Here is a 20,258-nt window from a genome sequence, read left to right as displayed (position 1 = left end):
TTTTCGCTGTTGTTGTCCATGGGGAACACGTGATTGTTATCCCCCAGAAAGGGGCGTGGTGATGAGACCTTCCCTTGGATAATATCTCAGAATTCTATCTTTAATCTCAGAATTCAGACTTTTCTTTAAAGTCTAAAAAAATAATTCTGACTTTAAAGCTTTAGTGCGTAACTTATTTATAATAATGAACATCCATTACATTCAAGCCATTGCCAAATGAGTTGACACAAAGCTAATTAAAGACGCAGTAGGTAAGACTTATAAAACTAACTTTCTGTCATATTTGCTGAAATTTACCCTATGTTTGAGTAGAACTACATCGGGCAGGTAATTTAAAAAAAAAATCCAGATCCTCTGGCACCACCTACAGCCTGTAGTGTGATTTGCAAAAATCCACAGCTCCCTGTTCAGATCCTCTAATCAGGGCCAGGGGGGTTGTCTAACTGCGTGTCAATCACTGCTCATGCACATGCATTCATTCTCCCTTGTAGGGGGAGGGGCTTAGGAGAACGTCTTGGGCTTTAGTAGAAAGGGGGGGAGGGACTGAGAAGTTGTTGATGTTCAAATTCTTTGGCTAAATCCTGGATCTTCACAATCCTACCTAAAGGTCCAGTGTGTTCAAAATGTGTGTTGCCAGTTCACAAACTTGTCCTTTTCATGAATATTTACCACCACCATCAATTCCAAGTATTCCTATTGGCTTGAAATTTTACATTTGCGTTTGCATGAAACGTGGTAGACGCTCCATATTCATGCGCCATCGTGAAATATGTTAGCCGGTAAGGAACATACAGGACATACTGCTCCGCCTGTCGCGTTTTCGCTGTCACACGATAAACTCGCAGGTGCTGCTAATGCTGCTAATGGGTATTGTCGCTTCCCGGCCCCGGAAAGTTTGAAGAAGGAAACATGGAGGACCACACGTATAAAAAAAATCCAAATTTCAGGAACAGGAGTCTTCTTCTTCACCCAGAAAAAGAAAAAGGATATTGAAAAGTGCAAGAGACCCGCGTCATCAGAAAAAAGCGTGAAAGCTACCGTAGCTGTAATACGTACTTTGAACTGCCTGGTGGAGTTGATTGTGATATATGATCTCAACGCTAGATGGGAGAAATTCCTATACATTGGACCTTGAAGACTATCAGCTCCACACAACTCTCTCTAGCAACTGCGTGGAGGAGGGGGGAGGGGCGGTGCGTGATTACTGAAAGCTTGTATCATGTGGAGGCGCCGACAGTTTTGTTGTCATTACTTAGAATTCATCAGGGGGGAGACAGAAACTACGCAGTATAGCTTTAATCTCAGAATTCTGACTTTTTTTAAAGTCTAAAATTTAAGTCAGAATTCTGAGAATAAAGTCAAAATTCTGACTTTTTCTCAGAATTCTGACTCACAACTTTCTTTTCATGTGGCCCTAATCCTCTTCCGTACATGTTCATACTGTATTGCATCTTATTGCTTAGTTACATGTAAGCACAGCTCTAACATGTACATCTTCAACTCTTTTCATTCATTATTACTTTGTATTTTCATCTTTATGATCTCTGATTAATTATACTTTTCTATTTTACCTTAATCCCACTGTTCAGAATTTTTTTTTTTATATTTCACTGACTTCCTTCTTCTAGTTTTTAATCATTAACTACCATACTTCTCCTGCTACTGGGAAACTTACATTTACCACCGTGGCTTCAATAAAGTTTATCTTATCTCAGCGTTATAAATAACATCTGGAATGTGTGAATAAACACATAGTTCATTCACACATTCCAGATGTTAGTCAACCACTGAAAAGGTGTATACATAATACACCTTTTCAGTGATTGACTATAATTTGATACATTTAAATAAAATTAAACGTGATACATTTAATTTATATATTAACTCATCTACGTGTCTGAAAAATCAGAATGTAAATATCTTGATGCCTTGAGGAAATACAGTACTACAAACACATAAGCAGAGTTATCAAATATGACAACTAATTACTGCAATTTAAGTTTAAGCTGGTTTATCTACAATTCAGAAGCAACCCAAAAATATCTTTGCTTCTTAAAGCTATAGTGCGTAGTTTCTGTCTCCCCCATGATGAATTCCAAGTAATGACAACAACAATGTTGGTGCAGCCACATGATACAAGCATTCGGTGACAGTGCACCACCCCTCCTTCACGCAGTTGCTTGTAACCAAGGAGAGACAAGGAGGATTAAAATAACATGGACTCTTCAGAAGAGGTAATTATCTTCACTCAAGTTTCTGTGCGGGAAGTCACCGGACAACACAATCTTCTGAACATAGTCATACAGAGAAATACAGAGAGAGTTTTGTGGAGCTGATAGTCTTAATTAGCTTTGTAGCAACTCTTTTGGCAATGGCTTGAATGTAACAGACGTTCATTTATATCAAAAAGTTACACACTAAAACTTTAAATCTCTTTATCTTTACATGTGCTGCCCTGCCTCAACTGTCACACGTTTGTACACATAAAAACTACTGTTTGTTACACAGTGAAGCGGCTGAACTGTTTGTAGTGAAAACTTGACTGGGGAAATTGGAGATTTCCGATGATCATATTTCAGGCACGTTTGGTGGTGAGACAGAAATCCATCACTTAAATGTCAAGCTGTAGCGGGAGTTTCATGGCATCACGTGCAGGCAGTCTTTCTACCGGTGTTCTGTTAGAACAAAATGAATTATTCAGCGCATTAGTTAAGATAGAACCATGCAGACTTAACATTAGTGACGCAAAGTAGAGTAGAAACAATAGAAACAATAAAAGCTCTGCTTTATTTGTGAGGCTCTTCTTTTGATACAATAAATCAATGACCATAAAACAAGACAGATACAAACACAAGACAAGACAGCTACTATTTAAGGCATATATTTACAGTTTGCTGTAAATCTCTAGAGCTAACAAGGACCATGCTCTCTGTACATCAAATTATTAAAATTGTTAACACACTGGCAGATACTAATTACATGCTCAAAGGAAGTTAAAATTTAGCTGCAAAAAATTGTTGAGTAAAATCTCGATTTAATTTCTGGTTTGAGCAAAAATGGGAAACATGATTATGTCCACTAATAAGTTATATATTATGTAGAGCTACAGACAGCTGTACATATTCTGAACAAAAAGGCAATCTACTTTGAATGGTGTTTACACAGTTATTTCCGTCCTCAGGGTACAGACATCCCTCATACAGTGCAGTTATTCTTAGCTGCTGGACTGGAGGATGAATGATTATTCACACGGCTTGAGTATTGTACTACACACATTTAAACAGGCCCGTTTCACGTCTGTCTCCAATGTTTCTTCAGAAAATAATAAATAGACCAGAGAGCAAACAAAGCATTTCGCCTCCAAAAGTGATTAGGTTTGATCAGCCCAAAAAGGTTCGGGGTTCACATTAGCTGTGTTGACCTGACTCATTTCTTTCTTTATTAAAAAAAGATATATATATATATATTTTTTTTTTTTTTTAAAGTCTCGTACTGTTTTGATTGTTGAGCAGCCTGTTCTGGTATATTTTATAAAAATATTCTAGGAATACTTTAAAAAATATCTTGTAAATGCAATGTTAAAAATTGTACATGTTATGAACTGAAGAGGCACATGATCCTGGAGGGAAACTGTTTTGTTTTACTCAAATACATTTATTGATTCTTTGAGACATTAAAGGTTTGACTTAAAGAAAAAAAATAGACACTGTTTAGTGCGCAATAAGATATTTTCATAGCTTCATTTTAATGTTAGAATTACATTTACTTTTACATTTTTGGATGAATCCACATTATAATTGATCAAATTCAGGGTAAAATTCACCAAATGTCAGGCTCACTTTGTTTTGGGACTGGATGGGATGAAGAGGTCAGATAACATACATCTCTGTGTGGAATGATTCGAGAATGAAAATGACCCAAATGTTCCTTTTTGACAGTCCAACAAATAAAGCAAATTAGCTTGTTATATTCACCTCTAATGGCAGCATGATAAGACCATTACTGCATACTCATTTATAAGCCATGGAGGGAAACACAGAAACATACAACAAATATTTGAAGAAACCTTGTCAAACTAAGACAAAAACATAAACACATTTTCTCCTTTCAGCAAAAATATTTAGCACGGTCAAACCTTCAGCTGTGCATTTGTATCGCAAGTAGTCTACAACAGCAGCAAGTCACTCGAGTCTCACTCGATGAGTCAGAGAAAGTACCTGCAGTTTCTCGTGGGTCCCGGATTTAGTCATGCTTGAGCATATTTGGCACTCATTCGATTCGTAAATTGTAGATTAATATAATTAATAACAATCACAAAATTAGGCCAAAGCAACCTGTATGCAAATACACAAAAATGTACAGATCAGACTCGTACATGTACATCTCTGGTAGTGATCACCAGACAAAAACAAACCAGATTAAAAAAAAAACACAAAATAGTAATAAAAATAATAATAATAAAGAGATATTACAGTTATATGATACTTTCAGTATTTGGACAGAGATCCATCTCATAGCATGGACAGGAAGTTGAGGTTTTACAATATGTCATTTATGATCTGTATTTTTTGAAGATGATACAGAATCAATTAAGAGATGATGATGATGATGATGATGATGAAAAACCACAGATGAAGATGTGTAGCACTATGGTGAAAAACGTGTTGCTGGCCTTTCCTTCCGTCCTTATTATATTCTTGTAATCTGACTTATGTTACACATTTTTAGTAGTTTTAGAAATCAGAAAAGTATTTAAAAAAAACACTGAAATCTCTGAAAGGAATTTTGTTTTCACATTCTTGAGCACTATGAGAATAAATAGCAGCTGATGAGGAATAGTGGAGTGCACTGTAGCCACATGCCATTATAATGACAAACATACACTGAGTTTGGCTATTCTCACTGCATCTCCTAAACCACTGAACAGATTTTTCAATTTTAATGTCAACAACCGCAAAGAAATAGATCAAAATTCTTTAAGATACGTTTGGATATTTGCTTTCTTGCCCAGATTCAATGAGATGATTTATACCACTCTCATTTGGTATCTAGCAAATTAAAATGAATCATGTGCCATCCCCTGCCCCATCCGAGCTCACTTAATCATCTTCTTATCCAACTCAGCAAGAAAGCAGATATGCATGTCTCCCAAAATTTCAAAACATTCCTTTCAACAGACATAATTTAAAAATACAGTATGGTGTAAAACAATCAGCAGTTGGCACTTTTTTGTGTATTAAACCACTTTGACTAAAGCCCATTTCAACTTGGTCAGTCTTAAAACTTTCAACAGGTGGCATTTTTTTTTTTCAGGCCACCCTCATAAACAGCAATGAAAATGTTTCTCCAGCTTGAATATGAAAGGCACTGTGAGAAATTTCTTTAAATGGACTAAATGGCATTAATGTTAGTACAGTAAACACAGAGCAAGCCCTTTTGTTAAACAACCCGTTCAATAAATTCCGTTTGGGGAACTTAAAGTGATACACCACCGTTTGTTGAAATAGGGCTTATCACGGTCTCCCCTGGCTGTAGATAGGTGGGCCAACGCATTTTTTGTCTCAGTGCAAGTAATTAGGTTGTTTTTTTGTCTTTTGTTGGCTCCCTTTTACTCACAACATGCTAACCGGCAACATAGTATTCCATTCACTATGCTAAGCTAACTAGCGGTGGCGCTGCCGTGTTGCACCGGACTAAAACAATGCATGCACAAAAAATGCATTGGCCCACCTATCTACAGCTAGGGGAGACCGTGATAAGCCCTATTTCAACAAACGGTGGCGTATCCCTTTAACGACAAGATACGTTATCTCGACTTGTTGCTCCTTGCTCCGCAGAACTAATCACACCCATCGGCAGTGCTTATTAATTTCACATACCCGTGTATATTACGCCTTGAGCATAAACACTGAAGGAGATAGCATCCACTCTGAGCCAATCACAATGATTTATGGGATTAGAGCGACACTTATTTTAACTGAAGTGCAATGAAATCACATGAGCATTTTTTGAAAAACAATTACCACATCTATTTATTTTAATTATTAATCAGTAAACACAGGAGTATGTGGTAATGATGCCGTAATACCTGTTAACTGCTATTGGTGGTGGTGAGGTTACTGCGTTATAACAAAGATTGGTAACACATTTCAACATGGATTTTTTTTTTTTTTTTTTAATGACCATAAAACCACATGTAACTATATTCTGAGAAATTAGATGAAACTCTTTCTGATTCCTGTACGAAACATCACCACAGGTTTGAAAATTAAAATAAAAAAAAATTTAATTTAAGTACTGGCAATGGTCACCCACTGTATGGCACCTTTAATGTGAGTTTAAGAAAACACAGTGTCTGACAATCAAGAAAACAGGCATATTTCTTTTGTACTTTCATAGCTGAAATTGTACTATGACGATTGAAAAGTAAACATCGTACCTGAATTAAAAATAAGACTGCTGATTCACAGAAGAACAGGCGATTAAACACATTAAGCCCACAGCTATATAGACTATTTAAATTGCACACTTCACACATTAGTCTGATTTAAGTCGACAAAACAATAATTCACCTATTATTGCAAAAATGTAAACATCCTTCCATTGTATCATGACAATATCTTTGCAAATACAGTCAAAAATGTCTGCTAAAAGTCGGCCTTCTTGTTATAGAAGAGACTTTCTCTTTTTAAATGTCATATTAAAGTATGACGATCAAACAAAAATACAAACTATTAACTTTTGATTTTGGAGTGGTTTAAAGCTTCTGCGTTGGGAAACAAAAACTTTTACATTATTGTTACCATCAAACAAGTAGCACTGAAAGGATTCATTTATCTGTCACTTACGGAGTAACTAATTTGCATTTGCAAGGCTTTTCTTGCTTTTTTACATCAGTGTAAATGGAATACTTTGGGGTTTTGGATTGCTGGTCAGGCAAAAAAAGACAATTTGAAGATATGGCCTTGAGTTCAGGAAGATTGTGAGGGGCCTTCTATAGACCAAACAATAATCGTTATCAATAATAATAATAATAATAATAATAATAACCAATAAAAGTAGTGAATTGCAGATACCTTTTATCACACATCTAAAAAGACCACATTATTAATTGATTATTTGAGTCTGGGAAGAATTGATTCATCTAAAATTTTGATAAATGGTTGCTTGTAAAAGTAACTTTTTAAATGTAATATCTTTGAATTTTAGACAAAAATAGATGGCCCCATGGGCTGTAGGAAATTGGTGTGCACTTTGACATTTTATTGACTGACCAGTTTTGGTTTCATTAAAAAATAATTAAAATCATAAAATGAAAAATATATCATACCTAAAAAAAAAAAAATGTATAGTAACAGTAGTGGATTTTGCAAGTTTGGGAACTTGAACTGTATCTAGCTTTCCTCTGACAGCATTTCAGTTTTATATCATTCGAAATGAAATATGTAAATAAAATATATGTAATGTAAAATAAATATCTACATAGTACCCAACAGAAGCAACCATCACAAACTTGAAGTGTTTTTTTTTTGCCCAAATTAATTTGAAGAAATCATCTTTGATTTGCACCTCATGTCACACAGAAGCCAGAAAAAACCTCCTTAGAAGTTAAGAATTTGTATTTGCGTCCTATATTGATCTCCACATTGAATGCTCCGTTTAAAAAAAAAAAAAAAAGAATATTGCTAAATGCCACAATCTGTAAATCTAGAACGTTTGGCCTTCATCCATCAGCTGCAAATATTACATTGATATGAGTGCTTAACAAAAAGATGACAGCATCCATGGGCCTGTGCTTCCGTTACCTCTCCTACCAGACAGACAGTTTGTCGAGAAAACAGTGGATGAAAGGAAATATTGGCCAAATTAAACACTCTTAAATGGTACATTATATATTTCTACTTCTCAGAAATAATTTCAGAAGAACAGAACAATGGTACTTCTATTAGCAATTAACAATATGGTAAAAGATCTGACATCGCATAGGTTCAAACACATACATTTTCATTTTGACAAGTACCTTAGTATTTACATGTAGCAGCATAAAACCACCCTGGCTGTGATTATCAGACTACAAGATTACCTTCCTTATATCTCACTCCAAAATGGCTGTCGATGTGGATGAGGTGGAATGTGCAGTTTTTGTTGTTTTAATTTATCCTTTAAAAGTTGATTACTTTTTCTTCTTTTTTTTTTTTTAAGTTTGTCTACCGACCATTATTACCTAATGCCTTTATGTCATATTGTTTTCTACAAATCCTAATGGCACGTTTGATTTTATTCATCATACAGTTTGCAAATAAGTTTTGGCACTTAAAATATAAATACAGTCTTTCAATTTTTTCTTTTTTTTTTTTTTTTTAAATATAATTAAGCACAGTTATAACAGTAATACACCAGAGTCCAGTGATAATTTGATGTGAAACGTTCATCTCCATATTACCAACTGGATTACAAAAAGCTGGTCATCACATGGAAAACAAAATGATTACAATTAAAAATAAAAGAATAAATAAATAAATAAATAAATAAATATCTGACTACAGTTGATAAATAGCCTCACAAAAATCTTCACTTTGCGACCCTTTCAAAACAGACCATTCACACCAGATAACTGACAAATTAAAGATTCAGCACTTTTTATGTGAGGTTATAGCTTAATGCCACTATTTGAGGTTGTTGATGTCTCCATCAAAACATGTAAGTAAATCCTATCTACGATGCTGACTAAAAATCTCAATGAAATATTTGGCCCCCTGCTTTTGGTAAAAAGGACACAGTCGAACCTGTGGCTCCAGTGGAGTGGGAGTAGAGACAAAGAGCATTTCAGTGGCCCAAAAAGTCAAAAGTGCAACGTGACAAGCGTAAACCGCGTAAACTGCATGGACCTCCTGCAGGTCTGGGACGATGTGCAGGAGGTGTGATCTGAAATGATATGCTACTTTTTTATTTGCTGCATGTGGATAGGAGGGAGCCAAAGCTCATTTAATCCATGTGTGCTACTTTTACCATCATTCAGTTTAGTAAAATTCTGAAAATATCACCATCTTTTCTGTTCATCTAATTCCATTTTTCTTGGACTGGACGAAACCATTCCCTAAAGTATGATAAAATACAATTCCATAGGATTGTGTGCAAAATGCTCTATAGACATATAGTAACAAATAATGATCTATTCTACTAGCCACAATATTACACTAAGATGCTTATGATGACGTATGATATTGGCCAGTATCTTGCAGGAACCATTAACCTTCCTTCATGCCCCTTCAGCTACTCAACTTATTCTGTATAAAGGGTCTAATATTTGACTCTCATAGCATTTAAGTAAAAAAAAAACAAAAAAAAAAACAACACATGGATGTAGATTAACTAAATGATAGAAACTATAAGAAATGTCTAAGTGAAGATGGGTTTATGAATACAAATTTGCTAATACCGTATGGCAATGACTGATTCCACTGAAAACAGAGGTCTCTGCTCCAAGTCATAGCTAAGCATAAAGTCATATATATCTACTGTATATATGATTTTATGCTTATATATAAATACTCATATATCCAGCAAACAGTATTTGCAGCAAAAACTGCCAATTTCTTGAGAGAGCTTCACACCACATATCTAATAAATAACACAAAATAAAATGGCAAATTCTCCTCAGATATTTCTCATTTCCTTTTATATGCACAGATTAGGTACCTGTACTGTATTAGTCAGCCCGACAGTTGAATGGATGGATGACAGTGAAGGGTCCAGTGTGCTCATCTGTCTTCATTGTTCCTCTTCAGTTTGAACACCGTTTACAGAGGCAGGTCTGTGCTGTTGTGGCGAGTCTTTCTGGAAGTCCCATCATCCCTGGGCAGAGCTTTCTGCAGGTTGGACATGGCAGCGGTCTTCTTTAGGTCAATGACTGCGTAGCATTCACTGCGCCGGGATGCCTGTGGGCCACATTTTTTGGGTGGTAGGCGCTGGTGCTGTGGCTGGGTCTGGGCACCCCCGCTGCTGATGGCTTGGCAGGGAGGTTCTCCCTCTAGGTCCACCTGGATGTAATTCAGCTGCCGCGAAGGAGGCATGTGGCCGTGCTCACAGCCTCCAACCCCTGACCTTGATCGTCTGCGGAAATCAAAGCTAAATATTCGCCCCCCTCTGTCTGGCTGACACGGCCGTGGATGCGGAGGGCAGGCGTGTCGGAGCCGGGGCGGCTGGACCTGCTCTGTGTTGACATAGTTCTGCAAGGCATCTCTGTGGATGCCCCGACCATCCTGGTGGTACCCGTTGGGTGTCCCAGGGCCTTCTGAGAACTCGTACTCGTCAAAGTCTTCTTCTTCTTCCTCATATTCCTCCTCATCCTGCTCATCGTCTTCCTCTTCCTGTTCGTCATCCCGCTGCAGAGCTCTGTACTCCCACACCGGCGGCAGAGAGGGCAGGTTCTCGTAGTTAAGCAGAGCTGTCCGACGATGACCTCCACCCATGCCCCTCTCGCAGGCGTAGCCCTGCAGGGGTAGAGACGACGGGCCGAGGGCGTGTGGGTGCATGAGGGAGTGGGTGTGACTGTCCCCAGTGCTGCTGCTGCTGCTTGAACCCACAGATTGCGACACACTGCTGGGGCTCAGCCGCTGCTTTCGGCCGCTCCTCAGCCCGTTGATGTTCTCATAGGTGAGTTCGCCACTCTGGCAGCTGTCCGGGTGCTCGAGGCCCGGATGCCGGTGCGTGTGGTGATGGAAATGATGATAAGAGTGAGAGTTGCACAGATGCATGGAGGGCTCGTCTCCCTCCGTCTCTGAGCCTGTTGCACCCTCTACTGTCTGAAGGCTGTGAGGATTGTGCGCATGCCTCTCCCTCTCTCTCTCCCTCTCTCTCTCCAGCAGATGGCGTTGTGCCGGAGTGGGGCCCAGCATGAATTTGACCTCCTGTGAGGACGGCTTTAAGAACACCTGAGGATCGTTATGCTCCTCCAAGGGACAGCACCGCAGGTTGGACTGCGGATTTCCTTGGCCCCCGACAGGCATGGCTCCCCGTGTTGTTTCAGGGAAAGAGCTGGGCCGCACCTCAGGCAGGGAGTGCACACAGTGACGCATAGAGAGATCCCCCTCCATACTAACAGTATTTACATAGGTGTGGGTCTATTGAAGAAAATAAAAACAGGGTCACATTGTGAACTAGCACAAAACAAGTGAACTTTAAGGATCAAGAATAGGTCTTACCTGGTCTTCCAAACCCATGAGGCTATGTCCTTGATCATCAGCAAGAGAGGGTTGGGAGGAATCACCTCTGATTGGATAACCAGGGTATCCATTGGGAAAAGCCTGGACAGGGAATGCTGGAGCTGCAAGCACATGTATGTGAAAATATAAAGATAGACAAAAAATGCAAGGCAAGAGCCCTGATTCAGTGAGTTTGACAAACATGCCCAGAGAATTCAGAGAAACATTTATGAATAGTATCAAGCTTTAAAAAGGGCATAGATAAGTTACAGTAAATATACTTTGTATACACTCCAGTTTTTTTGTTCTCATTTTTAAATTACTTGATTTATTGTAATTTTAGGAAGCATACTTTAAAATGTTTTTGGTTTATGAACATAGCCAAACCCTAACTTGGCTCAGAAGATTCAGTGCTCATTGTGGTTATGGCCAAGTCAAAAAACAACAAAAAAAACAATAACATTTTACTTTGTTAGGGCTAAACTCAGTGGAACCTAAGGGACTTCCTGTCAATGGCTTTTGAGACTAATAATCTCGTAAAAAGAGATGTAGTCACACCAAAGTAAACATTTGTAAGACCTGGAGCAGTACCGCAAACAGCACCATCATCCAAGGCAACAAAAGTGATCCTGTGGGTCAACAGCAGATCTAAGAATAAAGTGCTGCCTGCCAACATGGACACGAGCCAGTTCTTAAACTCGGCTCTAACAATGACACAGACTTCTGTAACATTCTGCTTGAGAGACACAAGAACTATTTAAAAAGATGATATGAGGATGATATATCAAGGTACAATAACAAGACTATTTATTTAGTCTCTTAAGCCACAAAATTGCTTAAGAGTGCAATATGTCATTTGACTCCCTTAAAGTTTAAAATTCTCCATGAGGGACTAGAAATATTTTACAAAATGAAGAAAATGAATGAAATTTAGAAAGAATATTCATGAATTAAAAAAAGATTTTAAAGTGCCAATATTATGGTGTTATGGGTGTTATTTTGTGTCTCTGGTGCTTCCACACGCATACAAACCTGAAAAAAATGGTGAGCTGTTCAAAATCTGCAGGGTTTTCTACGTCACCAGCCGAAACGAAACTTGTTCTCAATGGCAAAGCACTGCTACAACACACACAAGTTCACCATAATCTACAAAAGAACTACTTACATGTCCCTGTTCTGAGGGTATTCCACGCAAAGTTGGAAGTGCGCCCTCGTTTAGAAGAAGTCTCCCGGCTAATCCTGCCTCGTACTAACTGAAGTTAGAGAAACAGCTAGCTAGCTGATGTGATCCTTACCTAGCTACTGCACATGTGCGACTCCCAACAAAGATTGTACAGAAGTGAGGTGTCTCACTCTGTAGCTAAAACAGAGACCTCAACACACAGGGTGAAAAGAGGAGCTGCAGCAATGTGCACTACAACAAAAATATGGTGTTTTTTGAAAAATTAAACCATGTAAACCTATTCTGGTACAATCTCAAAATACAATTATAAACCTGAAAATGAGCATAATATGGGCGCTTTAAGATTCTCTCAAACACATGTCAGATTTCAAATGGTAATGGCTGCATTTATATAGCATTTATTTATAAATAGTTTTTTTTATCCAAAGGGCTTTACCCTTTGGGTTATAAAACACTGTTTTGCCTTCTCCAAGGTGCTGTAATTATACATCATTTTGCATGATGCGGGATACACTGTATATGTCTGAGCAAATGTAATGTCACTTTAAGTTTTTGGTGTGTCTATGTCCATGAACACATGCTGTACCAAGAGCCAGATTTGTGTTGTAATAAACTTATATATTCAAATAAGGACAACTAAGGCTCATTGAGTTATTCTTTTATTTATCAAAGAGAGATTGACCTGAAGTACAAATTCTGCACATCAAAGTGTCTATGACTGCAGTCTGTGTCTCTGGTTTACTTTATGTTATTTGGTTACTGTTATACCTGTGACTCAGTCAGTGCAGTTTAACCAGTGTCTATTAATAACTTTAAAATTCTGCTAAATTTAGTGTTGTATTGATGCATGCAAGTTCTACAATTAATCTCAAGTGTATAATTAGCTGTGTGTGTGTGTGTGTGTGTGTGTGTGTGTGTGTGTGTGTGTGTGTGACTCACTGTTGGGAGTCTGTGGTGTGCGAGACATTTCCATCTCTGGTGTGTGACCACTGCGACTCATCATCATTGACTCTTCCACCACGTTGATGCTGTTACATTGCATCAGCTCCTGAAGCAGATTGAAGATCTCTTCTGCCCGGGAACACTTGAATGCAAAAATTCCTAATCAAATTGGGAAAATAACAACATTGTTAGTCACCAGTAACAATGAAAAAGACACAGAATCCATGGCTGAAGGATATATGTTATATCATATTTATAGAAATAATTTATACATGCTGATATAACACACCCTATCAATAAATAGTCAACTCACAATTTTGTTTTACAAAAGGTATATTTTTTCCTTTTACCCCCCAAAAAACGTTCCTGTTGCTAAAGAATTTAACATCTTAACATCTCGTACTGTTAAAGTTACAAGGTTTTCACAAGCACACATGGGATGCCTCCTGTCCAGTAACCCTACATGGGTGAACACAAGCGATGTGTTAAACATGTGTTGAAATCAGACAACAGGATATTTGTGTCTTTTGAGACCAGTGTCAGATCAGCAGATGAAAAGAGTCATAGGGTTGTGCTGTGTGACTTGGCGAGAGACATGACAGACTACACGTTGGACCTCGACCAATCACGGCTTTCACAACTTGTGTGATGTGTAGACCACACCTTGCTTCACCCGACAGGAATAACAACAAATGTTTACACACGTGATCATAGTTTTATAAAAGAAAGTGAACCTGGGACCAATAATTGTCCCTTGGCAATGAAGAAATGCTTTGTGGAGTGTGTGGGTGCACAGCTTACATACTGTGTGTGTTAAACCCACAGGTGTGATTCATTTGGTATTATGCTCCTGAACAGAGCATGGTATTGTCAAATGGTTTGAAATTCACTTAAATAAAATGAAACATCATTCATCTTTTGCTTCTCCCTGTTTGAGGGGCCATTATACTAAATTTGAACTGCTTATCGGATGGTCCAATAGCCTTGGAAACGCCCCTCCGCGCCTTCCCGACACCGCAATTGGTTTGGGGTATCTGACCATTTCTGTAACTTTCCGTAAACCACCAATCTGACATTCACACTCGCTTCACACATAGATTGGTCCGCTGTGCAGCGGTGAGAAAAGAGCCAGGGTTTGAACTTCCTTTCCAAGCACTCTTTTTAATTCTTGAAACAACTATTACTATTACTAAGATCAACACTATAAATACAGTGGGGGAAATAAGTATTTGACCCCTTGCTGATTTTGCAAGTTTGCCCACTTACAAAGAATGCAAAAATCTACAATTGTAATCATGTGTACATTCTAACAGTGAAAGACAGAATCCCAAAGAAAATTCCAGAAAATCACATCATATGAATTTATTAAAATTGATAACCATCTGATGAGGAAAAACAAGTATTTGACCCCCTGGACAAACAGCAAGTATTCTGGCTCCTACAAGCCAGTTAGTCTTTCTTTAAGACACAGCCCCAATCCGAACCAATTATTTACATCAAATACACCTGCCTCACCTCGTTACCTGTATAAAAGACACCTGTCAACACCCAAACAACCAGCATCCAACATCCCCACCATGGGCAAGACCAAAGAGCTTTCTACGGACATCAGGGACAAGATTGTTGATCTGCACAAGGCTGGGATGGGCTACAAGAGAATCGGAAAGCAACTTGGAGAGAAAAGATCAACTGTCGGTGCAGTTATCAGGAAATGGAAGAAGCACCACACCACCGCCAACCTCCCTCGGTCTGGGCCTACACACAAGATCTTGCCTCGTGGGGTGTCCCTGATCATGCGAACGGTGAGGAATCATCCCAAAACCACAAGGGGGGAACTGATGAATCAACTGAAGGCAGCTGGGACCACAGTTACAAAAGAAACGGTTGGTAACACACTACGCCGTCATGGATTGAAATCCTGCAGCGCACGCAATGTCCCCCTGCTCAAGAAGAAACATGTACAGGCCCGCATGAAGTTCGCCATTCACCACCTGGACGACTCAGAAGAGGCCTGGAAGAAGGTGATGTGGTCAGATGAGACCAAAATAGAACTTTTTGGCCTCAACTCAACTCGTCGTGTTTGGAGGGCAAAGAACACCGAGTACAACCCAAAGAACACCATCCCCACCGTCAAGCATGGTGGTGGCAACATCATGCTTTGGGGGTGCTTTTCAGCCAAGGGGACGGGACAACTCCATCGTATTGAGGGGAGGATGGACGGGGCCATGTATCGTGGAATTCTGGACCGACATCTCCTTCCCTCAGTGAGAGAGCTGAAGATGGGTCGAGGATGGGTGTTTCAGCACGACAACGACCCTAAGCACACCGCCAAAGCAACAAAAGAGTGGCTGAAGAAGAAGCACATCAAGGTTCTGGAGTGGCCTAGCCAGTCTCCAGACCTGAATCCGATTGAAAATCTTTGGAGGGAGCTTAAAATTGAGTTGCCAGGCGACAACCTCGAACCTGAATGATTTGGAGGCTGTCTGCAGGGAGGAGGGCCAACATCCCTGCCGAAATGTGCACAAACCTTGTCACCAACTATAAAAACCGTTTGACATCTGTGCTGGCCAATAATGGCTTTTCTACAAAATATTAACATGCTGTTTGTCCAGGGGGTCAAATACTTGTTTTTCCTCATCAGATGGTTATCAATTTTAATAAATTCATATGATGTGATTTTCTGGAATTTTCTTTGGGATTCTGTCTTTCACTGTTAGAATGTACATATGATTAAAATTGTAGATTTTTGCATTCTTTGTAAGTGGGCAAACCTGCAAAATCAGCAAGGGGTCAAATACTTATTTCCCCCACTGTATCTTCCAGGAGGGACTGTCTGAAAATGTACAACGACCAGATCTCTCCCGCTTGATGACAGCAGGCTTTTACTAATCACTTTTGATTTTTGATGTGGTTGGACAACAAGTCTTGCTAAGTATTTTTAAACGAATATAACCCGATCTTAGAGTTGCAATTTGTGCTCTTGTGGGCCAACGTTGCGGAACATCTGTTGAGACTGTAGAAGTTGTCAAACATTCAGACAGGCTTTTTGTTGGGATGTTGTTAGGCATCCCAGCTATTGTGCTGGTTGTCTTTCACTATCAAAGACTACATGGGATAAAACAAACAGCTGTTGCATCAAGAGCTAATTTTTGTTCCAGACACTCCAGTCGGGTCTGGCCATTATCAGGCTGATATTGTGTAGTCTGAAAACGACAGTCTTTTTCACAGCGGTTATTTGGACTTAAAAAAGCACAAGTGTTACTAATCACATTAATAAGTGCTCCATTCTATTAAAGCGTCCCGGTAAGACATGACAGTTATCCAGCATGCATACTTTACGAGGACCCTGAAACTGAAGCAGCTAAATGAGTTTGAGCCAACATTCAATTTAATATTCACACCTGTGATTTTCCTACTGTGACTAGCTGAAATATCTTCAGTAAAAAAAAAAAAGCCTAGTAAGCACCACAAATGGTAAAAATTGTGTAAATAAAAAATATGATCATCATGACTCTACAGCTGTGATACTGAAACAGAAAAACAGTTTCTTACCCTGCCCAGTCTGACAGCGACGACCGCTCTCAAAAGAAAACAGGTTGGAGTCGTAGCCGTAGCGGCGCAGGCAGAGATACGGCCACCGGATGGCGTCTCTCTTGCGTGTGTGAAGAATGAGCTCGGTCTGGGTGAGCTCCATGATCCCAGAGCCCAGCTCATTGCCTTCATCGTCCACATTGGTGACCTAGGACAGGGAGAAGAAATATAACATGAGAGAAGGAATTGTAAACGCAGATTATTGCAATACACTGTAAAATACATTAGTTTATTACAGAATAATGGCACATGGAAACAAACTGTATAAGTAGTGGTTGTTATACAGGTGATTAACAGCCCAAAAATCTCAATTCAAAGCAGATCTAAGGTGTTGAATTTGAAGTAAATATGGGATTATTTACCTTAAATTTAGTAAGATGGTTGTCTCGGACGGGGTCTCTGTACAGACAGCTCCAACAGCTCCCCATAGCTTCAGCAGGCCAGCTGAAACCTGTCATGGAAGGGAACATCATCACCCACTGCTAATAACAATATCCACAATGCAATGCCAATTATCCAACTCAGACAACACAACACTGAACATCCAACTTCAGGGAACAGCCACACACAAACTTCTTACTCAGTCCAGGCCATCGGTGTAAAGGGATTCACGTATCAATCCCAGGATCTTCGACTGGGCATCGTCGTCACTAGCCATTTAGTTTGTTGGACTGACATCTTCAAGAGAAGCATCATGTTCTCCCCCCTGAAACCACAACAACATTCAGGTTTAGACATAGAACTTTTGTGTCAATACATACATTCCCCAAATATCAAATATAAATGTTGGTCATTTTAGCAGAAATATAGGTGGAGTCAGGGCAGCACGGTGACTTGAACATGTTATCCTTCCTCTTTCTGCCCTTCATTTCTGGTAACTCTCTACTAGTCTATATCGACAACGTTTCATTTACGGGATTGTTCCGGTGCTGCTGGTGGTTTGGCCAGATGTCCCTCATTATCAGCCGGATGTCCCTAACCTTCCGCTTTCTTTGTGATGGCATTCTAAACTCCGGGTCGATTCGGGAAACATCCTCCGAGCTATAACCGGCAATCAAATATATTTATCTTTTTTTAAAAGATGCCCAACACGAGTGTGATTGGTTTAACAAAATGTCAATAAACCAGAGCACGTTTTTCTCCTATCCAGGAATGTTGTGTGGACTAGCCAGACTTTCCTCCACAGCGCTGTGGAGATAGGTCTGGCTATGCAGGACTACATCTCTACTATCAAATCTCAGGACAAAATGTCAGAAAAGCCTTCAAATTATCCATAGATTAAGAATATTTTAAAACATGATTACCAAACATTTAATATTATGACTTTTTAGTGACAAAGTTACAGTGACAATTGGGAGTTTTTGAGCTTGTCCACATGAAATATCCCCCATAACTGAAGGGAAAATGTCTTCATCCCCTGTTGAGGACCATGATATGTGTTCAAAAGTAGGGATGCACCGATTCTAGGGTTGCTCAATTATGGAAAAAAATATAATCACGATTATTTCGGTCAATATTGAAATCACGATAATTTAACACGACTGCTGGAAAGATGTTGCAATTATTGAACTTAAAAACAGTGGAAGAACACAAGAGAAAATAAGAGTTTACTTGCAAAGCTAAATAATTTTTTTTTCTCGAATATTCTGTTTTTGTGATTATTGGGAGCCAAAAATCATAATCACGATTACATTTCGATTAATTGCACAGCCCTAACCGATTCAGTATATTTAGTGTATTTGTAGTTCCACAATATATGGCATCCACATTTAAACTGTGCACTGTATTGTCTGATAACCTGAGTTGAGGTACCACCCAATCAGGAGAGAAAAAGTTAGACTGGTGGTAAAGTTAGACTCCCTAGTTGAAAAGCTAGTAAGTGGACCTTTGAGTTGAGATTATTTTGGTGCACATCTCCATGTACAATCACAAATAACCAAGACGAAATACAACAATTATTACAGAATCATATACAAATTAAAGAAATAGTACAGTGAATTTCCTGTATAGTTATTACTGGAAATCACAAACTATGCATATGCATCTTCAGATCAGGAGTGAAAAGTAAACACAGAACAGAACAAATATTAAAAAACAAAACAATTTTACACATCTGTGCATTGAGCTAAAGAAAGTAAACACAAAACAACACCTCCTGTTTCTTGTGCTCACATCTGCACCAGTGACCATCCTGTCATTTCTGCAACTTGTCACTTACACAGCCCTACAAACACATTTCAGATCAACACCGCCGCATTATGTGTGCTCTAACCTGGGCCTCCACATCTGACTGGAGATGCCAGGCTGGACTCCACACCACCAATTCACAGATAGGCTACCTTAAATCAAAGTTAAAAAAAAGAAAAGAAAAAAAGAGCTAGGCTACATTACACACAATGTCATACAACCCAGTGATTGAATGGGCTTTCCCTCCATCTGGGCTATTTACAGCAGTCACTGCCTTTTGCTCAATTAGCCAAGCCGACGCAGAGCCCCCCAAAACAAGCAGACAGCGAGGCTTCATCTGCCCCGTCAATGTGCTAAGACTTCAGCTCAGCCACCGTGAAACCAGGACACTGACACTAAATGCACAACGACACGGTTCAATGACCATTTGTTCTCATTGGTGTGAGGATACAATAGCGTGAGCACATATAGCAGTCAGGACGACAGCGATGGTTTGCTACTCACATGTCTGGCACGGATTTTTTTTTTTTTTATATCAGCCCTAATGCGAAATGAGCATTGAGACTGCGATTAGTTATCTGCGGCGGCTGCTGCTGGTAGCGGGATGTGGCACATGCACGGCAGAGACGTGGATAAAAGATGCGGTGAGAGCAGAAAAAAAAATGTTATTTTTTTTCCTCCTATTACGCCCCCTACTGCAGCACGGGCCTCTGCCTGTATGACATTTCCCAAGCAGCTGGGGTGAGAGTTCACCGCCAGACAACGAGGCTGAGAAAAGCGACAAGAAGGTAAGAAACGCTGGAGGACCAGAGAGGAAAGGTGTGCCTGGCTGACGGACGGGGAGGGGCAAAAACCCCACTGAACTGGGAGGGGAAAGAATCTCTATCCGTGATCTGTACATTTTCCCATCAATGTGTGTGCATATGGCTCTCTCCCCAGTGTAGCCATTAAAGTCCTCCTCCACTCAAAATGATAAATAATAATAATAATAATGCATTTTATTTATAGGCGCCTTTCTAAACACTCAAGGTCACCTTACAAAATCAGCAATAAAACACTCAATACATTAAACAAGCAATCAGAGAAACAAGCAATAAAATAACATGATAATACTATTAATAAAAGAATTAAAGAGAGTAAGCCTGTCTGAA

At 39.3% G+C, this 20,258-nt stretch overlaps 1 protein-coding gene across 2 annotated transcripts; it reads right to left on the bottom strand.

Annotated features, from left to right (window-relative positions):
- Positions 1–8,186: 8,186 nt before the first annotated feature.
- Positions 8,187–19,870, bottom strand: frs3 (fibroblast growth factor receptor substrate 3). 2 transcript variants are annotated; one of them, XM_028574848.1, is made up of 7 exons: positions 19,612–19,870; positions 17,501–17,626; positions 17,283–17,371; positions 16,882–17,068; positions 13,327–13,488; positions 11,205–11,326; positions 8,187–11,123 (listed from the first exon to the last, which is right to left on the bottom strand). In XM_028574848.1, the coding sequence occupies exons 3-7, from the start codon at positions 17,346–17,348 to the stop codon at positions 9,801–9,803; spliced, it is 1,860 nt and encodes a 619-aa protein (XP_028430649.1). In that variant the 5' UTR covers positions 17,349–17,371; positions 17,501–17,626; positions 19,612–19,870; the 3' UTR covers positions 8,187–9,800. The 2 variants fall into 2 exon arrangements, with proteins under 2 accessions (XP_028430649.1, XP_028430650.1); XM_028574849.1 differs by lacking the exon at positions 19,612–19,870 and adding an exon at positions 19,193–19,248.
- Between the last annotated feature and the right edge of the window lie 388 nt (positions 19,871–20,258).

The sequence above is a fragment of the Perca flavescens genome, chromosome 4 (assembly GCF_004354835.1).
Source record: "Perca flavescens isolate YP-PL-M2 chromosome 4, PFLA_1.0, whole genome shotgun sequence".
Classification (NCBI taxonomy): Eukaryota; Metazoa; Chordata; class Actinopteri; order Perciformes; family Percidae; genus Perca; species Perca flavescens.
Note: the sequence above shows the minus strand (reverse complement) of the source record. Positions and strands in the feature narration are given on the sequence as shown.